Source organism: Haemaphysalis longicornis, unplaced genomic scaffold (genome assembly GCF_048455015.1).
Source record: "Haemaphysalis longicornis isolate Haplotype H1 unplaced genomic scaffold, Haemaphysalis longicornis Haplotype H1 scaffold_1, whole genome shotgun sequence".
NCBI lineage: Eukaryota > Metazoa > Arthropoda > Arachnida > Ixodida > Ixodidae > Haemaphysalis > Haemaphysalis longicornis.
This window is the reverse complement of record NW_027526203.1, coordinates 377,923,582-377,937,297: the sequence shown is the minus strand read 5'-3', so window position 1 is coordinate 377,937,297 and position 13,716 is coordinate 377,923,582. Positions and strand designations below refer to the sequence as shown.

The following is a 13,716-nucleotide window of genomic DNA, read 5'->3' as shown; positions in this document are numbered from 1 at the left end:
TAGCTGATTGATTGTAGGGTTTAACGCGTCGACGCTAGACAGACGATGAGGCGCGCCGTAGTGGAGGCCCTCCACTACGGCGCGCCTCATCGTCTGTCTATAGCGTCAGCGCGTTAAACCGTACAATCAATCAAATCAATCTCTTTATTGGAAAGCTGCATTTTTTGGCCCTAGTCATTGCAAGGACGCGGGTTTGATTCCCGGCTGCAGCTGCCGCTTTTCTGGTGGAAGAAAAAAATGAAAACGCCCGTGCGTGCGAGATTTCGGCGCACGTTAAAGATCCCCAGGTGGTCAAAATTAACCCGGAGCCCTCCACTACGGCGCGCCTCATCGCCTGCGTTGCGTCGGCGCGTTAAACCCTACAATCGATCGATCGATGCGCAGTTTCGGCGCGTTAAACCCCACAATCAATCAAATCAAGATCAACACTCAACAGCAGAGCAATAAGGTACTAGGCGGAGTGTATACAAGCAAAGACAACTAACAAAGGGCGATTACTTGTGGAAGAAAACACACGTGCCTTATTATACGAATGTGCCGTAAGTACAGTCGAGGGCCATTTGAAGGTTATCGCGGGAACGTTGACCAAGAACGGCACCCTCTTTCGTGAAGAGGGAAGTATCAGACCAGCTTCTCTCACTCTCCCCCTTTATATGCCATGTTTATAATTCATGCAACTTCGCAACTCATTCAAACGATGCTCGCAGACGAAACACCAGCTTTAGAATATCTTCGCTGCCATTTTTTTGCCCTCGGAGTACATAAGAGGCAACAAAGTCTGGGTTTGATTACAACGAATGTAAGGTTTAAAACAAAGAACGTGGGAAGTTGGTCGTGGAAAGCTTTGTTTAGCATGGAACAGCAAACGAGGGAGAAAAGAGTGCGAAATCTTGATTTTCATGGTTCCGAAACGAACCGCTAGGCCGCTGCACGCTTGGCCGGTCGATGCTCGCGCGATAACCTTCCAATCGCGCTCGACTATACTTCATAACTGGGAAAAAAAAAAAAAAAAAACAATTCGCAAAAAGCCTTGCATGCTTACCCCCTCCCCCCTCATCTTTTGGTTGAGCGTGCCCCCTCCCCCTTCCCTCTCTGGTGCGCAAGGACAACACGCAAGAAGTGAATGGCGTTTTGCATTGCGCAATGTACCTGCGCGGATGTTCTTTTTCATTAAAATTGAATGCTCGGCCACGTCATTCGTCGAATTTGCACACTAGGCCACTTCGATTGGTCATTCTGGAGCATTGGGGTGAAGACGCCTGCCAATAAACTCAATAAACCATTAAGCGAAGCTTTAAGACCGGTAACGCAGTGTGGAGTTGCCCAATGAATTGTACCTCGTTTAAGCAAAAGATAAGTTCCCTCCTGCCGTGTTTAGGTACACTAGGCACACTAAAATACTTGATGTCGTTGGCGCGCAATGTGCAAAACTTTTCAAGTATACTAAACAAAATAATTTCGTGCATATAAATAACCTAAAGGCTAAACGCCTTCCTGCGGCTATAGCCCGCAGCGAAAATTGATCAGCGCTGTTTCTGTGTCAAGCCCCGCAGAAGGAGAAGGCATATTGGACATAAGCCGAAATTTGTGTTGTGGACTTGGTCAAATCACCGTTTACTGTGCGGGCTAATTTTTTAGGTGCGGAGCTCCCTAGAGGCTGGGGCTGTTGGCGTCTCCTGCCGTCGTCGTCGTCGTCGTTTCAGGTATTCACGGTACTAAAACACCGGGAAACTCGTTTACGCCTCGCGGTAGAAAAAAACACCGGGACACTTGTTTACGCCTCGCGCTTGAGCGCTTCGTAACGCGTACTAAAAAAACACCGGGGCAGTCGTTCACGCCTCGTGCTAGAGAGCTTCGTGCTTCTAAGACAAGAGACTTTTACAGCAAAGCTCTGTACCTCTACCCCCTTCCCCCAACGGATTCATCTCCGTTGGCAAAAACGCCAAGGCGCCAAGAATACACTTACACAATGCATGCTTCGCCCCTCCTGAGGTTTCACGTTAGTGGAGATGGCCCGGGATTCTTTTTTTTTTTTTTTTCACCTCATGAAAACGGGAGATGATTATATTGGCATACATGTTGTCGCTTCAAGTATAATTCATCGCGACTCCTGATTCTTGTTAGAGATACTCACATATAGGGTTGCCTCCTTCCTCTGGAAGAAAAAGGGGGGCGGGGGGGGGGGGGGGGGGGGGTCACATAAGTCGCAATTGAGCTCGCAAGTGCAGATTGGTGGGGGGAACAGAGTAGAGGGGTAAGGAACGCAACAAATGATGGCAAAGTTCTGAAAAAGAAACCTACAGGTGCTAATCGAACGCTGTTCGTCAGTTTAACGACACGCTTAAATTCAGAGCAAAAGTGAAGACGGGGCGGGCGGGATACACCCCATTCAGATTTGCGCCTTTAGCGTGATGGCTTGACAGCGCTCTTTCAGGGAAAATGCGAGACAGGGACTTCGCGCACACATCAAAGTCACTGAAAGGATGAAGTGGTTGAGTGCATAGAACGTGTGCTGTATTCGTTAAATGCCACAAAGCCCGAATATGTCAACCTACACGCATTTGTTCCGCTCTTGCACGGACCGGCATCCTCCTACAGCGCGGGCGAGCCCTTGTACCTTTTTCGAGAATGCTGTTTTTTTTTTTTTCCCTGTCTTTTCTTTAATCTGTTCTCGATTGCAAGTGCCGGTTTCGCAGTCCCGAGTCCGCTTGTGCCTGACTGGCCCCGTACCCTCGCGCAAGCTCCGCAGCCCTCGTCTCTTTTCTCCCCAAGGAGTGTCTGTGAGCGACGCTTTACGGCAGTTTTTGTACGCCAGCGGCGTAGAGTCGTCGCCCGTGCATCGAAACCGGTTCGCCGCTGTTATCAGAGGGAGAGAGGGGGCGGACTCCTCCGCCGCCAGAGCAGCCGGAGAGTGTGGTTCGACGCGCGTGTTCCCTGCCGCAGCTGCACCCGCGTCGTCTGCTCGGCGCACCGGCTCACAGACGTCCTCGCAGATTGCGCGAAGCGACCGGTGTTTCCTCGTACTGTTGACGGAAGGTGCGGGCGCCCGTGCTGTGTGACAACCAGTCGTCGCTTGTGCATTTTTTGCGCGTTTGCTTGTGTTCTCTAGCGTTCGCGACGCAGCCGAAGCTCGTCTGCCACGAGTCGCGTAGCCGCCTGTTCGCCGGCCCGCCACTCCCGACGCAGTCCCGTAGTTGTGAATGCGGATTGGCGCACTGAGTTGGTCTGCTAGGCTGAAAGGTCGCCTGTTGCGTGGCTCTCTGTTAGCCCCGGAATTCCACTGTCAGCGGTGACGTCTCGCCCCTGCCGAAGACTGTGCTCACGACGACAGGCGACTCGCCTTCGGTTCCAGAGTATTGATGTTGCAAGAGATGACCCGCGACGCCGACATGAACAACCAGAACACCCAGAAGACGGAAACGAACACCTCGCGGTCAGCCCGGGTTACGGCCACGGTGAAGGTTGAGCCGGTGGGCGTAGGAGAAGGACTGAGACTCAATCCGTACTACTTCAAAACTGTGCCCGGAATCCTAAAGCTGATACAGCTGGTAAGTCCACATCTCCGTTTCGATTGGAAGCTCTGTGTCTAGTTGACCTGAAGCGCTGCTTTCCCAACCATCAGAGCGTTTTTTCTTGACTAACTGGTTTTTTGGCACGAAAACATACATAAGCAACTACATTTTCGGAAGACACTTGCCGGCGCAGTGGAATATCGGTGAAAAATACTCGCCTGGCCGACCCAGCCAAGGCCAGCACTTTTCACTGGTGCAGTACTAATTTGTTTGTCTACGCTGTGTCATTATCTTTTCGTAAACTTGATCATGGCAGTAATATCCACTGATAATTTTGTGCCCTCACCACGAGGCTTTTGTTTTGAGCCAATTTCCTCAGCGTCCACAACCACTGACATCTGCACTCACTTTATTGTATCTTTGGCGCATTTCGCTTATCTGAGTATAAATATTGCAAGCACCTGACGGGCTTAAGGCAAAGCATTTCGGCGGGCAGATACACTAACGGTTTAATTGAACAATGCAAGCGTTTTGAATACACATAAATTTCGTATGCAATGAAACGAGCAGCTGAGTAGCTCAATCGACCCTTGCAACATATGTGGTAGGATAGTTTGCGCCTGAGAGGAGCCTTTTTGGCGTTGGCAACAACACTTACGACAAATGTTGCACGGCTCGCCCGAATATCGTCGCCGGCTTGCGCGTTCAGTGACGCTAACCCCGTAGACTTACTGACAGGGACACAGTTGAGGAAGTCTGGCAACAGCGTCAACACTGGGTGTGTGTATATATATATATATATATATATATATATATATATATATATATATATATATATATATATATATATATATATATATATATATATATATATATATATATATATATATATATGTGTGTGTGTGTGTGTGTGTGTGTGTGTGTGTGTGTGTCGGATTAGTGTGGACGGCACGCTTCGCATAGCCGCCAAGCAGTATGTACTACGTGAATATTCAACTGCGAGCGCAACTTCTGGTAACCCAACGCATAATTGCCCTTCCCTCCTAATCCACCTCACAAACATCAAAGAAGGAATCATCACAGGCAATAATACCTGTGGCCAGGCGGACACCTCGCAGGCCCTTCTGTTAGCCCCGACTACGGAGCGCAATTCACTCGAAACAGTCTTATTATGTACGCGGCAATCACCACGCCTCCTCCGCTAGAAATACCCACAATACCACTCCTCACTTTCTACAATGGAAGAACGATTGTGGCGGCTCCTTCAAACTAATGCCCTTCCGTGCCGCGCACACTGCGGAGATATCGACACCGTCTACCACACCAGGTGGGCGTGCCCCCGAAACCCCTAATCCCCTCTGTTGATCAAAGGGAGGCGGCGTTTGGCGGCTCTGACACCGGGGTCCAGAAAGCCTTGGTGGAACGTGCTGCCGAAGTCACCACCCGCCCCTAAATTGCATACTGCAATAAAGTTTATTCCTCCTCCTCCTCGAACCACACCGCCTTCGTGTTCTTCCCTTGGCATTCTTCTCATTCCTCGTTATATATAGTCGTTGCGTTCATCTAACACCACCTAGTTTAGGTGGTGCTGGTTAATCGCAAGCGGTGAAAGAAAGGAGGAAATCAGCCTTTTCTTCCTCTCTCTCTTTCTCTCCCTGTGAGAGAGGGAGGGAGGAGAAAGAAAGGGAGAGGCGGAGGCCGGAACCGGCGCGACCGTGATTTGAAACGTACGGTGGTGAAGTTCTAATACACCGCATCAACCTCGTAAGACATTTTTAAAGAGCGCCAATGTTTTACGTTCACGTCAGCTGGAGGCTTGCACGAAGTGGTGACTTCAGGAATGAGTAAGACCGAGGGGTCCCACCTCCCATGTTCCTGGAGGGACTGACTCTCACGCATGCAGTGCACGTCCTCTGGATGAGGTTGAGTTCTCTTATATAGATCGTTGGAGTGCATGCGTTTCCGCGTCACGCTGTCCGATTAAATAATCGGACAGCCCCGTCTTTGCACGCGCCGTCCGCGAAGTCGATCGTTAGATTAGAAAAGGTTGTGGCAGCTTTGAACTTATACGTGAAGGTTGTCCACGGACACACTCAGCGCGGTGAAAGAAGTTTCTCGTTAAAAAGGCACGACTTAGCCAAACAGCGTGCCCACGCAAACGGATGCCAAGTTGGCCATTGGGCCGCTGTAGTCACTGGAGGCATACGGGCCGTCATGGGCACGTTACCAGTAAAAAGTAACACTGCTACAGTTACAGTTACCTAAGCCAAAAAAGTGACTTTGTTACAGTTGCAGTTACAGAGTTTCTAAAAGTAACTCGTTACAGTTACTGTGAAAAAGTAACGTCGTTACTTTTCCGTTACTGTATAAAACTCATAAATCACGAACCAATAAGAGATAGTTTATTTAATAGAAACGTACGAAGACAGGCGGGCAGCTAAAATTGCCTGTGGTGAAGCCCTAGAAGAAGGGAACCTAAAAGTCGCCACACTCAAGCCCAGTACCAACAATAGTTGTGTACGCCTCATTTTGTTGCATCAACTTTTATGTTGATACGCCCCTGGAGCCGCAGAATTTATTTGCAAAACTCTTCGCAACTTATAAGGTGAGTTGTTTCTCAAAGCTGGTATTCGAGAGCTTCTGTCTTTTCGGAAGTCTAACTGCCAGTTTCTTTTTGCTTCTGGTGTCCGCTCGACCCAAGATGAAGGAAACTTTTCACCTCCGCCCTCAGAACCTCTGTCTTCCGCAGGGGAGCCAATCCTCTTAGTGACATCCTCTCCTAAACTACGAGGGGAGCCGTGTTGTGGAAAGGTGAAAAGTGGAGAGGATATGGCAAAAAGGAGAGTCCTAAAAAGTGGAAAGCCTGAACTGTACGTCGGTCTTTAACGAGTGTTGTTGGAATTTTTTTTTCTAAAAAAAGAAGTAACTACATGTGACGGTATTTCAAGTTACAGTTACCGTGTAAAAAAGAAACAGCGTTACAGTTACAAGTTCCTCTAACTTAAAAGTAGCTTGTTACAGTTAAGTTACTGAAAAAAGTAACTAGTTACCGGTAACGCGTTACTTTAACTAGCTAATGCCCAAGACTGCATACGGGTTGGAGTTTTTGTAAATGCTTTGGGTTGTTGATGATGATACTGATGAGGTTTAACACGCCGACGCTACACGGGCAATGAGGCGCACAGTAGTAGGGGCTCCGGGTTAATTTAGACCTTTACCGTGCGCCGAAATCTGGAACACACGTGAGTTTTTCGCTTTTCGCCTCCATCAGAACAGCGGCCGCCGCATCCTTGGGCTCTATTTGGGTTGTCGAAAAATGATTCCCAGTTATTCCAGATTAGAAAGAACAATTTCGTTTTCTGGGGACAAACTTTTCTCTCGCCTAAATTACACTTTTCAGACAGCGCATCGTCTCGGTGGCGTGCTGGATTCTTCACGTTTAAATCGTTAAGAAGTGCACTTGAGCAGGCCTCCTGAAATCGTACCCGCCGCGGTGGCTCAGTGGCTAAGGCGTTGCGCTGCTGAGCACGAGGTCGCGGGTTCGATTCCCGGCCGCGGCGGTCGCTTTTCTGATGGAGGCGAAAAGCAAAAATGCCCGTGTGTACGAGATTTCGGCGCATGTTAAAGATCCCCAGGTGGTCAAAATTAATCCGGAACCCTCCACTACGGCGCGCCTCATCGCCTGCGTTGCGTCGGCGCGTTAAACCCTACAATCAATCAATCAATCTCCTGAAATCGTCTTAGATGCGAGCGCTTATTTAATTCTTTTCCGGACTGTTCACCTCGAAGCTGCAAGACCGATCTGCTCCCTGTCACAATTAACTGCAGTGACACGAGATAAACGTATAATATCCACCGAAACCGATTTGTTCTGCCACCCACCCTTCCCCCATCCATTCCTTTTTCTTTACATTCGGTACGTGGTAGGCAAAACCAGGACTGTTCGTCGACATCTCGGTACACCAGTGGAAATAAACGGGGCGCCACGATGCAACAAATCTATCAAGAACAGCGACAGCAATGATGCTTTGGGGGAAAAATACTGGACAGCGTGAGCACCCCACGTAACTCCTCCACCGCGGCAGCTGGCGAAGTGAATATAACAGGGCCGATAAAACATGCGGCAGCAGAAGTGTGCCCTCGGCCGCCTCTTAAACTGGTTTGCGGCGTTCACTTTCTTCTGTCAGCGCATCCCGGCTTCTTCTTCAAGGCGGACGAGTTGCGTCTCGAAAGGGCGGCTTCTTGGGAACCTCCGGTGGCGATGAGGTCGCCCGTTAGCTGCGCCGCTCGTGTATTGCGCACAACTGCGAGAAACGAGTAATGCGGACGTGGCGCGTCGGTTACGACGGGTGTGGAATATTTCACACGAGGTGCTGATGTCGACCTGTAGCCGCATTCTCCTTCGACTTACAAGTCCCGCGGGTATAGTACGGCGACTCCCCTGCGACGGTGAGCGCCATCGGAGGGCTGGCGAAAACCGAGTATACCGTCTTGAGTAGTGCACCGTGAGTCGACTCCAAGGCTTCCACAGGTTACTCCAGTTCAGCACCCTGCATACATTTCTCTGTTTGCCTGCAACAAGCTGGCAAAAGTTCGCGCTTTGGAACTTTGTGGCTTTGGCGGTGGCCTAAAATCAGAGAGGCACATAGTATTGCGAGGTACGGTTGCCTCTTATCGAGGTGAAGTGCGACGCCGCCAACAGACCACTCCACCGCCCCGAGACCGTAGCCAGAAGCTCGGTAACCACCTGCGTTACCAGCACCTGTTTATTTTTAATTCGTCAAGCGCATGCGTCGAGCACAGTGATAGGTCATGCAGGTTCATTGTGGCAGAAAGCAGGCCACGGTATGGTGATGTGGAAGGCTAAAATGTACAGCAGGTTCGACGGTATAGAAGACCAACTGGCAGCGTGAACACGTTCGCGGGTAGAACGAAGCGCTGCGTCAAACCCGGACGCTTCTTTTACCTCTTGCATTTGTCCCACCCTCTCTTAAACAAATAGACGAGGGTTGGCTTGTAAATGTGAAGTTTTCCGTTCCTCGTAACATATATCTCAACTGCCCGACGCGGCGCTTATTGGCAAGCCACAGCCTGCGGCAGCGCCGCTTTCTCCTCTTCGACATGCGTCGGATATATCGCTTCTCCGCCATCGCCAAGACAGCTTCCTTCTCGCGACCCACCACCTCTTGCCGGCTCAGCGCGTAAACAGGTTGGAAACGGTGGGGCGAGCTGGCGCCGAGCCGAACAGTTGCTCTCCTCCCGCGATTCACGAAGCTGCGAGTGCATGTCAGTTTTCTATTCGTGACAAATAATGACATGGTCAATTTATAATGATGAAATAATTCCGTGCTTATACCCGAAACTCGGTGTCATGGCCTCGCTGTGCGTCAAAGGGTTCCAGTACCTCTTCTTTTTCCCCTCCGGTTCATATGTTGCTCACACAATGGCGGGATTGGCGGAAAAATTACGAGTATGCAGAGTGTCATTGCGGTATGGCCGAAATAAAGATGCGCCGCAGCACTTTATCTCGGCCGGGACGGCTTTTTTTTTTTTTTTTAAACTCTTGCGCGCCGCTATGAGTAGACCTTTTCTGGACAATGGCGATCTCGTACTTGGCAGACACAGGAACCGACGTAGCCCCGCCTTCGCGACTGCAGCGTTAGTGACTTTCATGCGAACGCATTAAATGGTCCATTGAGCAAACAAGCCAGCGCCATAAGTCGGTTCCTTGGGAAGCGTTCTATAGTGCGCGCTGAAACTCGGCAGTACTGAGAGGTGGCCGTCCACGCCAATACACCGCAGTTGAAGGGAGCGCAACAGTGCAGCCGAACGAGCGAATAGACGAGTAGGGGAATTCACCGTCGTATTTCATGGCGGCACGGAACTAGCAGCGACGCGACGCGTAGGAGACGGATAAAAGCCATTCTAAAGCGGAAAGGCGGATCACAGAGCGAAGCGTCTCAGGCGGCAATATTGCAAAGCCCTTCGACAACACGAAAGCAAGGCGTTTCAGGTGTTCAATTGGTTCCATATTCACAAGCCATGGTTCCGCATTGTGAATGTCATGGTTCCGCATTCACAAGCCATGTAAGAGGTGCTTAGGTGTCCTCGGGCTTTATGCCCTTGTGTTTCAAGCACTGAAATTTTCTATCATTGTTATTGAGATGCTCAGTAATGGCTTATCAGCTTGTCTGCGTTATGGTAGCGTACCTTCCGCCGGACCCAATAGGTGTCCATTAAGGACATTCTGTGCGTTACAGCCATTTCTATTTTCGTATGGCTCCTTTCACTATAAAAACACTGGACATGCGATTCACGTACGTGGTGTATGCTACAATTAAGCACAGTATTATAGTCTGCGCGTTTTCTTTGAGCGCGTTCGCATGTAGAATGATACGACAGTCAGCGCCTGAGCTGTCCAGAGTCGTAATGTGACACGTGTTTCGCAATTTGTCGCGCGCTTTGCGAAGGTTGAAAATAATGACACTTCACAATGCCCTGGCGGAAAATATTTGGGGCTCTAGTGGCCTTAGCGACCGGTATCTGAAACCCGACTTCCATTGCGACCTATTTGCACACGTGCTGCGGTCTACTCACAAACGTGTGATATGATGGCAGCCAGCCACCATGTGATTCGCGCAGGTGACTCGAGGAATGCTGCCGTTGCGGGGTGGTTCGATAAGTGCTTCTGCGACGTTTTGTTTTTAGAGAATTTGAGCGGCTAGAGTCTGACACATGCCTTCACAGAAACGGATGAGATAACAAAGAGAAAAACAATATGAGGCTTGGAACCACTTTTTTTAAGGACATGTAGGCCTTCACATAATTTCAGTTTAGTCTGACGAGAGTGACAGGGCCGATACGCATTCAAGCGATGGGTGAGGCGTGTTTTCCAAGTAATCATTGAAACATACTCGGCGTTATGAAGAAAACAAAAAGGGGGTGGGGGGTGGAAAGAAGATATTATCCCGCACAATACTATATACTCATACACACTTTTGCTGCCGCGATGATTTATTGTACTGTGAGGTATGTTCAAAGAATGCTTTTTAACACGAAAGTGTTTTATTACCGGATACACGAAGATTTCGCTGACGTCATATCCGTCACGGAAGTGACGCCAGTACAACGAAGCAAGCGGCCCGTAAAGGGTGCACCCCTGCACACAGGGTCTTCTTGCGGGGAAGTAACCTTTAGTACTGAAGAGTACGTTATACTCAGGGTTGTTCGTTTTCGGGTTTTATATTTTAACACGAACGTGTTTTATGCTGTGATACCTACCGCAAAATTTCGCTGACGTCATATCCATTACGGAAATGACGTCAGTGCACCTTTGCCGAAGCGACCCGCCAGCAGGACGTCGCTCGCCAAGCACGCCCACGGCAGCCACCGACCCGCAAATCATGCTCAGCTGCAGATTTCGCTGCACATTTCACTTTCGTGTTTTACCGAGTCCTGTGACAGAGGAATCAACTATTTTTTATTAACTGTTTCACAGCCCCGTTCCTGCAGGTGGGCAGGGGACTCTTGGTTCCCTTTTTTTTTTGCCAGCTGCTTCTCTAACTCTGTGCATGTGTGCGGTTGTAATGTTCGCTCGAACCTGTGGCTCGAAAAACCCTGAGCGTGCTTGTACCTCCCATTAACGAAAAAATTGCTAGCTGCAGGCACGTATGAGCTCTCACAGGTGGCGGAGTTAGGCGAATCTTTCAGCTGACATTGACTTTTCACCTTGCTTCGGAAGCGCACCTTCGTTCTCCCTCCTCCCCCATTCGAGGAGGGTGACTTCAGCTGACGAAGTATTTCCATTTCCGTTTTTAGCTCGCTTGCGCTCCACTTTATGTTGCCTCCGTGTGACAAGCTAAAATGGCAATTCCATGCTCCTGAAATTCTGTTAATTAGCTGACGCTATTGGCACGATCACGTCCTTTTTGTGGTGTAAATTTTTGTGTGAAAGTTTTGCGCAGAATGTTATGCAGATGATTTTCGTTCTCTTCGCGCTACTCCTAGCCCTTCGACGGTAACTTTTCTCTTTTCCTTCAAAAACGCTCACTAATGCAATGGCAAAAGCAGTCGCACTAATAGACCAGAAGAGGTCCGCTTTGGCCGAGAAAAGTCTGACCAGCGTGAATACCATCACCGGGCGGTTTATTTTGCGACTGGTTATGCTAGAAGTGATTGACTGTGGCGATTTAACGCGCCGAACCTACACCTGGTTTATGAGGCGCGTTATGCTGGCAATGCTCTCTGCGGCCTCGAAGCCGTTGCCCTAAAAACTGCGTGCACATGCATGTTGTTCAGCTTACCCACAATGTACTTGGTTGACCGATACCCGCAGCCAACAGTGAAGTTTCGACGAATGACGATGTATAGCGTACGACTCGAGTGTTCGGTTAGCGTTGTGGCATCACGCATGGCAAGCATGGCGTTCTGCATTCTGTATGCACGTTTCTGTCATCACCGAATTCGCTTTGTTGACAGCATGGATGGCAGAACAAGGCGCGCATGTATCCATAACGTATAGAAACCAACTCGCCCAACTTTCCATAGCATGGATTGACCACTCAAGTGCATTGGGGTGGGGCTGAGTTTGCCTGCACGGCGGTGGCTATCGCAGCCGCGTAATGCTAAAGGGAGGGGGGGGGGGGGAGCAGCGGACGGCGCAGTTTTCGGCGCTCTTTGTCTCCCGAATACGGGAAGTGGCGTTGCGATCCCAGCCTCGGCGCGGCTGGTGCACACCGCGGACTGCATACGACGGGTGGTTGGCGGGCGTTCAGCCGTGCGCTCTCCTCTTTCGCGCCGGCGGCCTTGCTACGACGCGCGCCAGGTGATGCGCGGGCGGGAGTAAATAGCTTGGAACGGAGGTCCGCCCTCTCCCCCGGCGGCTCTGAATGAAAGATTAGGCGTTACCTCGCCGAGATGGACGGAGGTGCCTTCCTTTCCGGGCTTCTCCGCTGGGACACGTGAAACGAGATCAGAAAGACGTGTTGCGCGCTTTGTGCTCGGCCTTTCTCGGGTGCGCACTTTTTTCAGTTCTATGTTCTCCCCCTCCCCCCCCCCCCTTTTTTTTTTTTCTGTTTCTGTCGCTCTTTCGAGAACAGAAGTTTCGTATCGTTGGGGCGCTGCTCGTTCGTCCGCGCTGAGTATTCCTCTTCCGGCTTCTTTCGGCCGTCTTGTCCGTGAGCGGCTCGTTGGGCGTTTGGTGTTTTCTTTTCTCCGAATAGCCGCGATTCAGTGCGCGATCAAGGAAGACGAAATGATGCTGCGAAACCAGAAGGGGCGGAGCGCGCGCTGCTTCAGGCCGCCGTGCCGCCCGCAGCGCTGCCAGCGACACACATGCGGTGGCCGCGCGCCCGATCGCTACGCGTTAACGGCGATACGTCGCTCGGTCTGGCGGCGGGAAATGACGCCACTTTGAAAACACGGGCGCGGGTCAAAAGGCAAATTTGCTTTCCCTTCCGCGTATATGCGCTCCGCGAGTAATGTAATACGCGGTGATTTTCGCCCCTAAGCCTAGCCTTGAGTGGCGCCCCCAATGGGGAGCTGTGTGCACGGCCCTCGTATTAAAGCCCGACGCTTCGTAGGGCACGCACACGTCGAAAGGGCTGGGATCGCTTCGCAATCCTGCGCACCGAAATGCGAACAAAAGGAGAGGCGGGGAACAAACAGCCCGACCTTGTTTACTCGTCATTTGATGACCGTCAGAACAACCGCACCTGCCCAGTATACATACGCTCGCAGCTTTGGCCGGCCGAAGGAGGACTGCGCACTTCGAAGTTATGCGTCAGCTAGCCTCGTACGTATAAAGAAAATCGTCGGCAGGGCGTTTCACGAAACGCGGTAACACACGAAAGACAAGTCAAGTACATTGTCCAGTCGTCTTCCTCTAAGTGTCGTTCGTGTTTTGACTCCGCCGTGCCTTACAACTGACAGCCCAGATGTCAGTTCAGGATGCGTATACTTTACGACGATCTATACTATGAACGACGCCGTGGAATACTTTCACCTAAACTTAACAGCCACTCTTTTTCACTGGGACGACTGTGTTGACTTGGGAGGGGGGGCACTGTAACACATTACGTCCTCGTTAAATCGAACTCGGTTAATTCCATCCCCGTTAAATTGAACATCTTCCGTGGCTCAGCTTCACCACGACGCACCACACAAAACAGCGCACGTGGCACAGCCGCGTACCATTCTGGAGTTG

General features: G+C 50.5%; 1 protein-coding gene across 1 annotated transcript in view; it reads left to right on the top strand.

The window, feature by feature from the left end:
- Positions 1 to 2,878: 2,878 nt before the first annotated feature.
- The window catches only part of LOC144155143 (MARVEL domain-containing protein 1-like), a 79,340-nt gene continuing 68,502 nt past the window's right edge, over positions 2,879 to 13,716 (top strand). Inside the window, exon 1 of the mRNA XM_077686411.1 lies at positions 2,879 to 3,548. Within this exon, the coding sequence (XP_077542537.1) occupies positions 3,360 to 3,548 (189 nt within the window). The 5' untranslated portion in view covers positions 2,879 to 3,359. The remainder of the gene's footprint in view (positions 3,549 to 13,716) is intronic.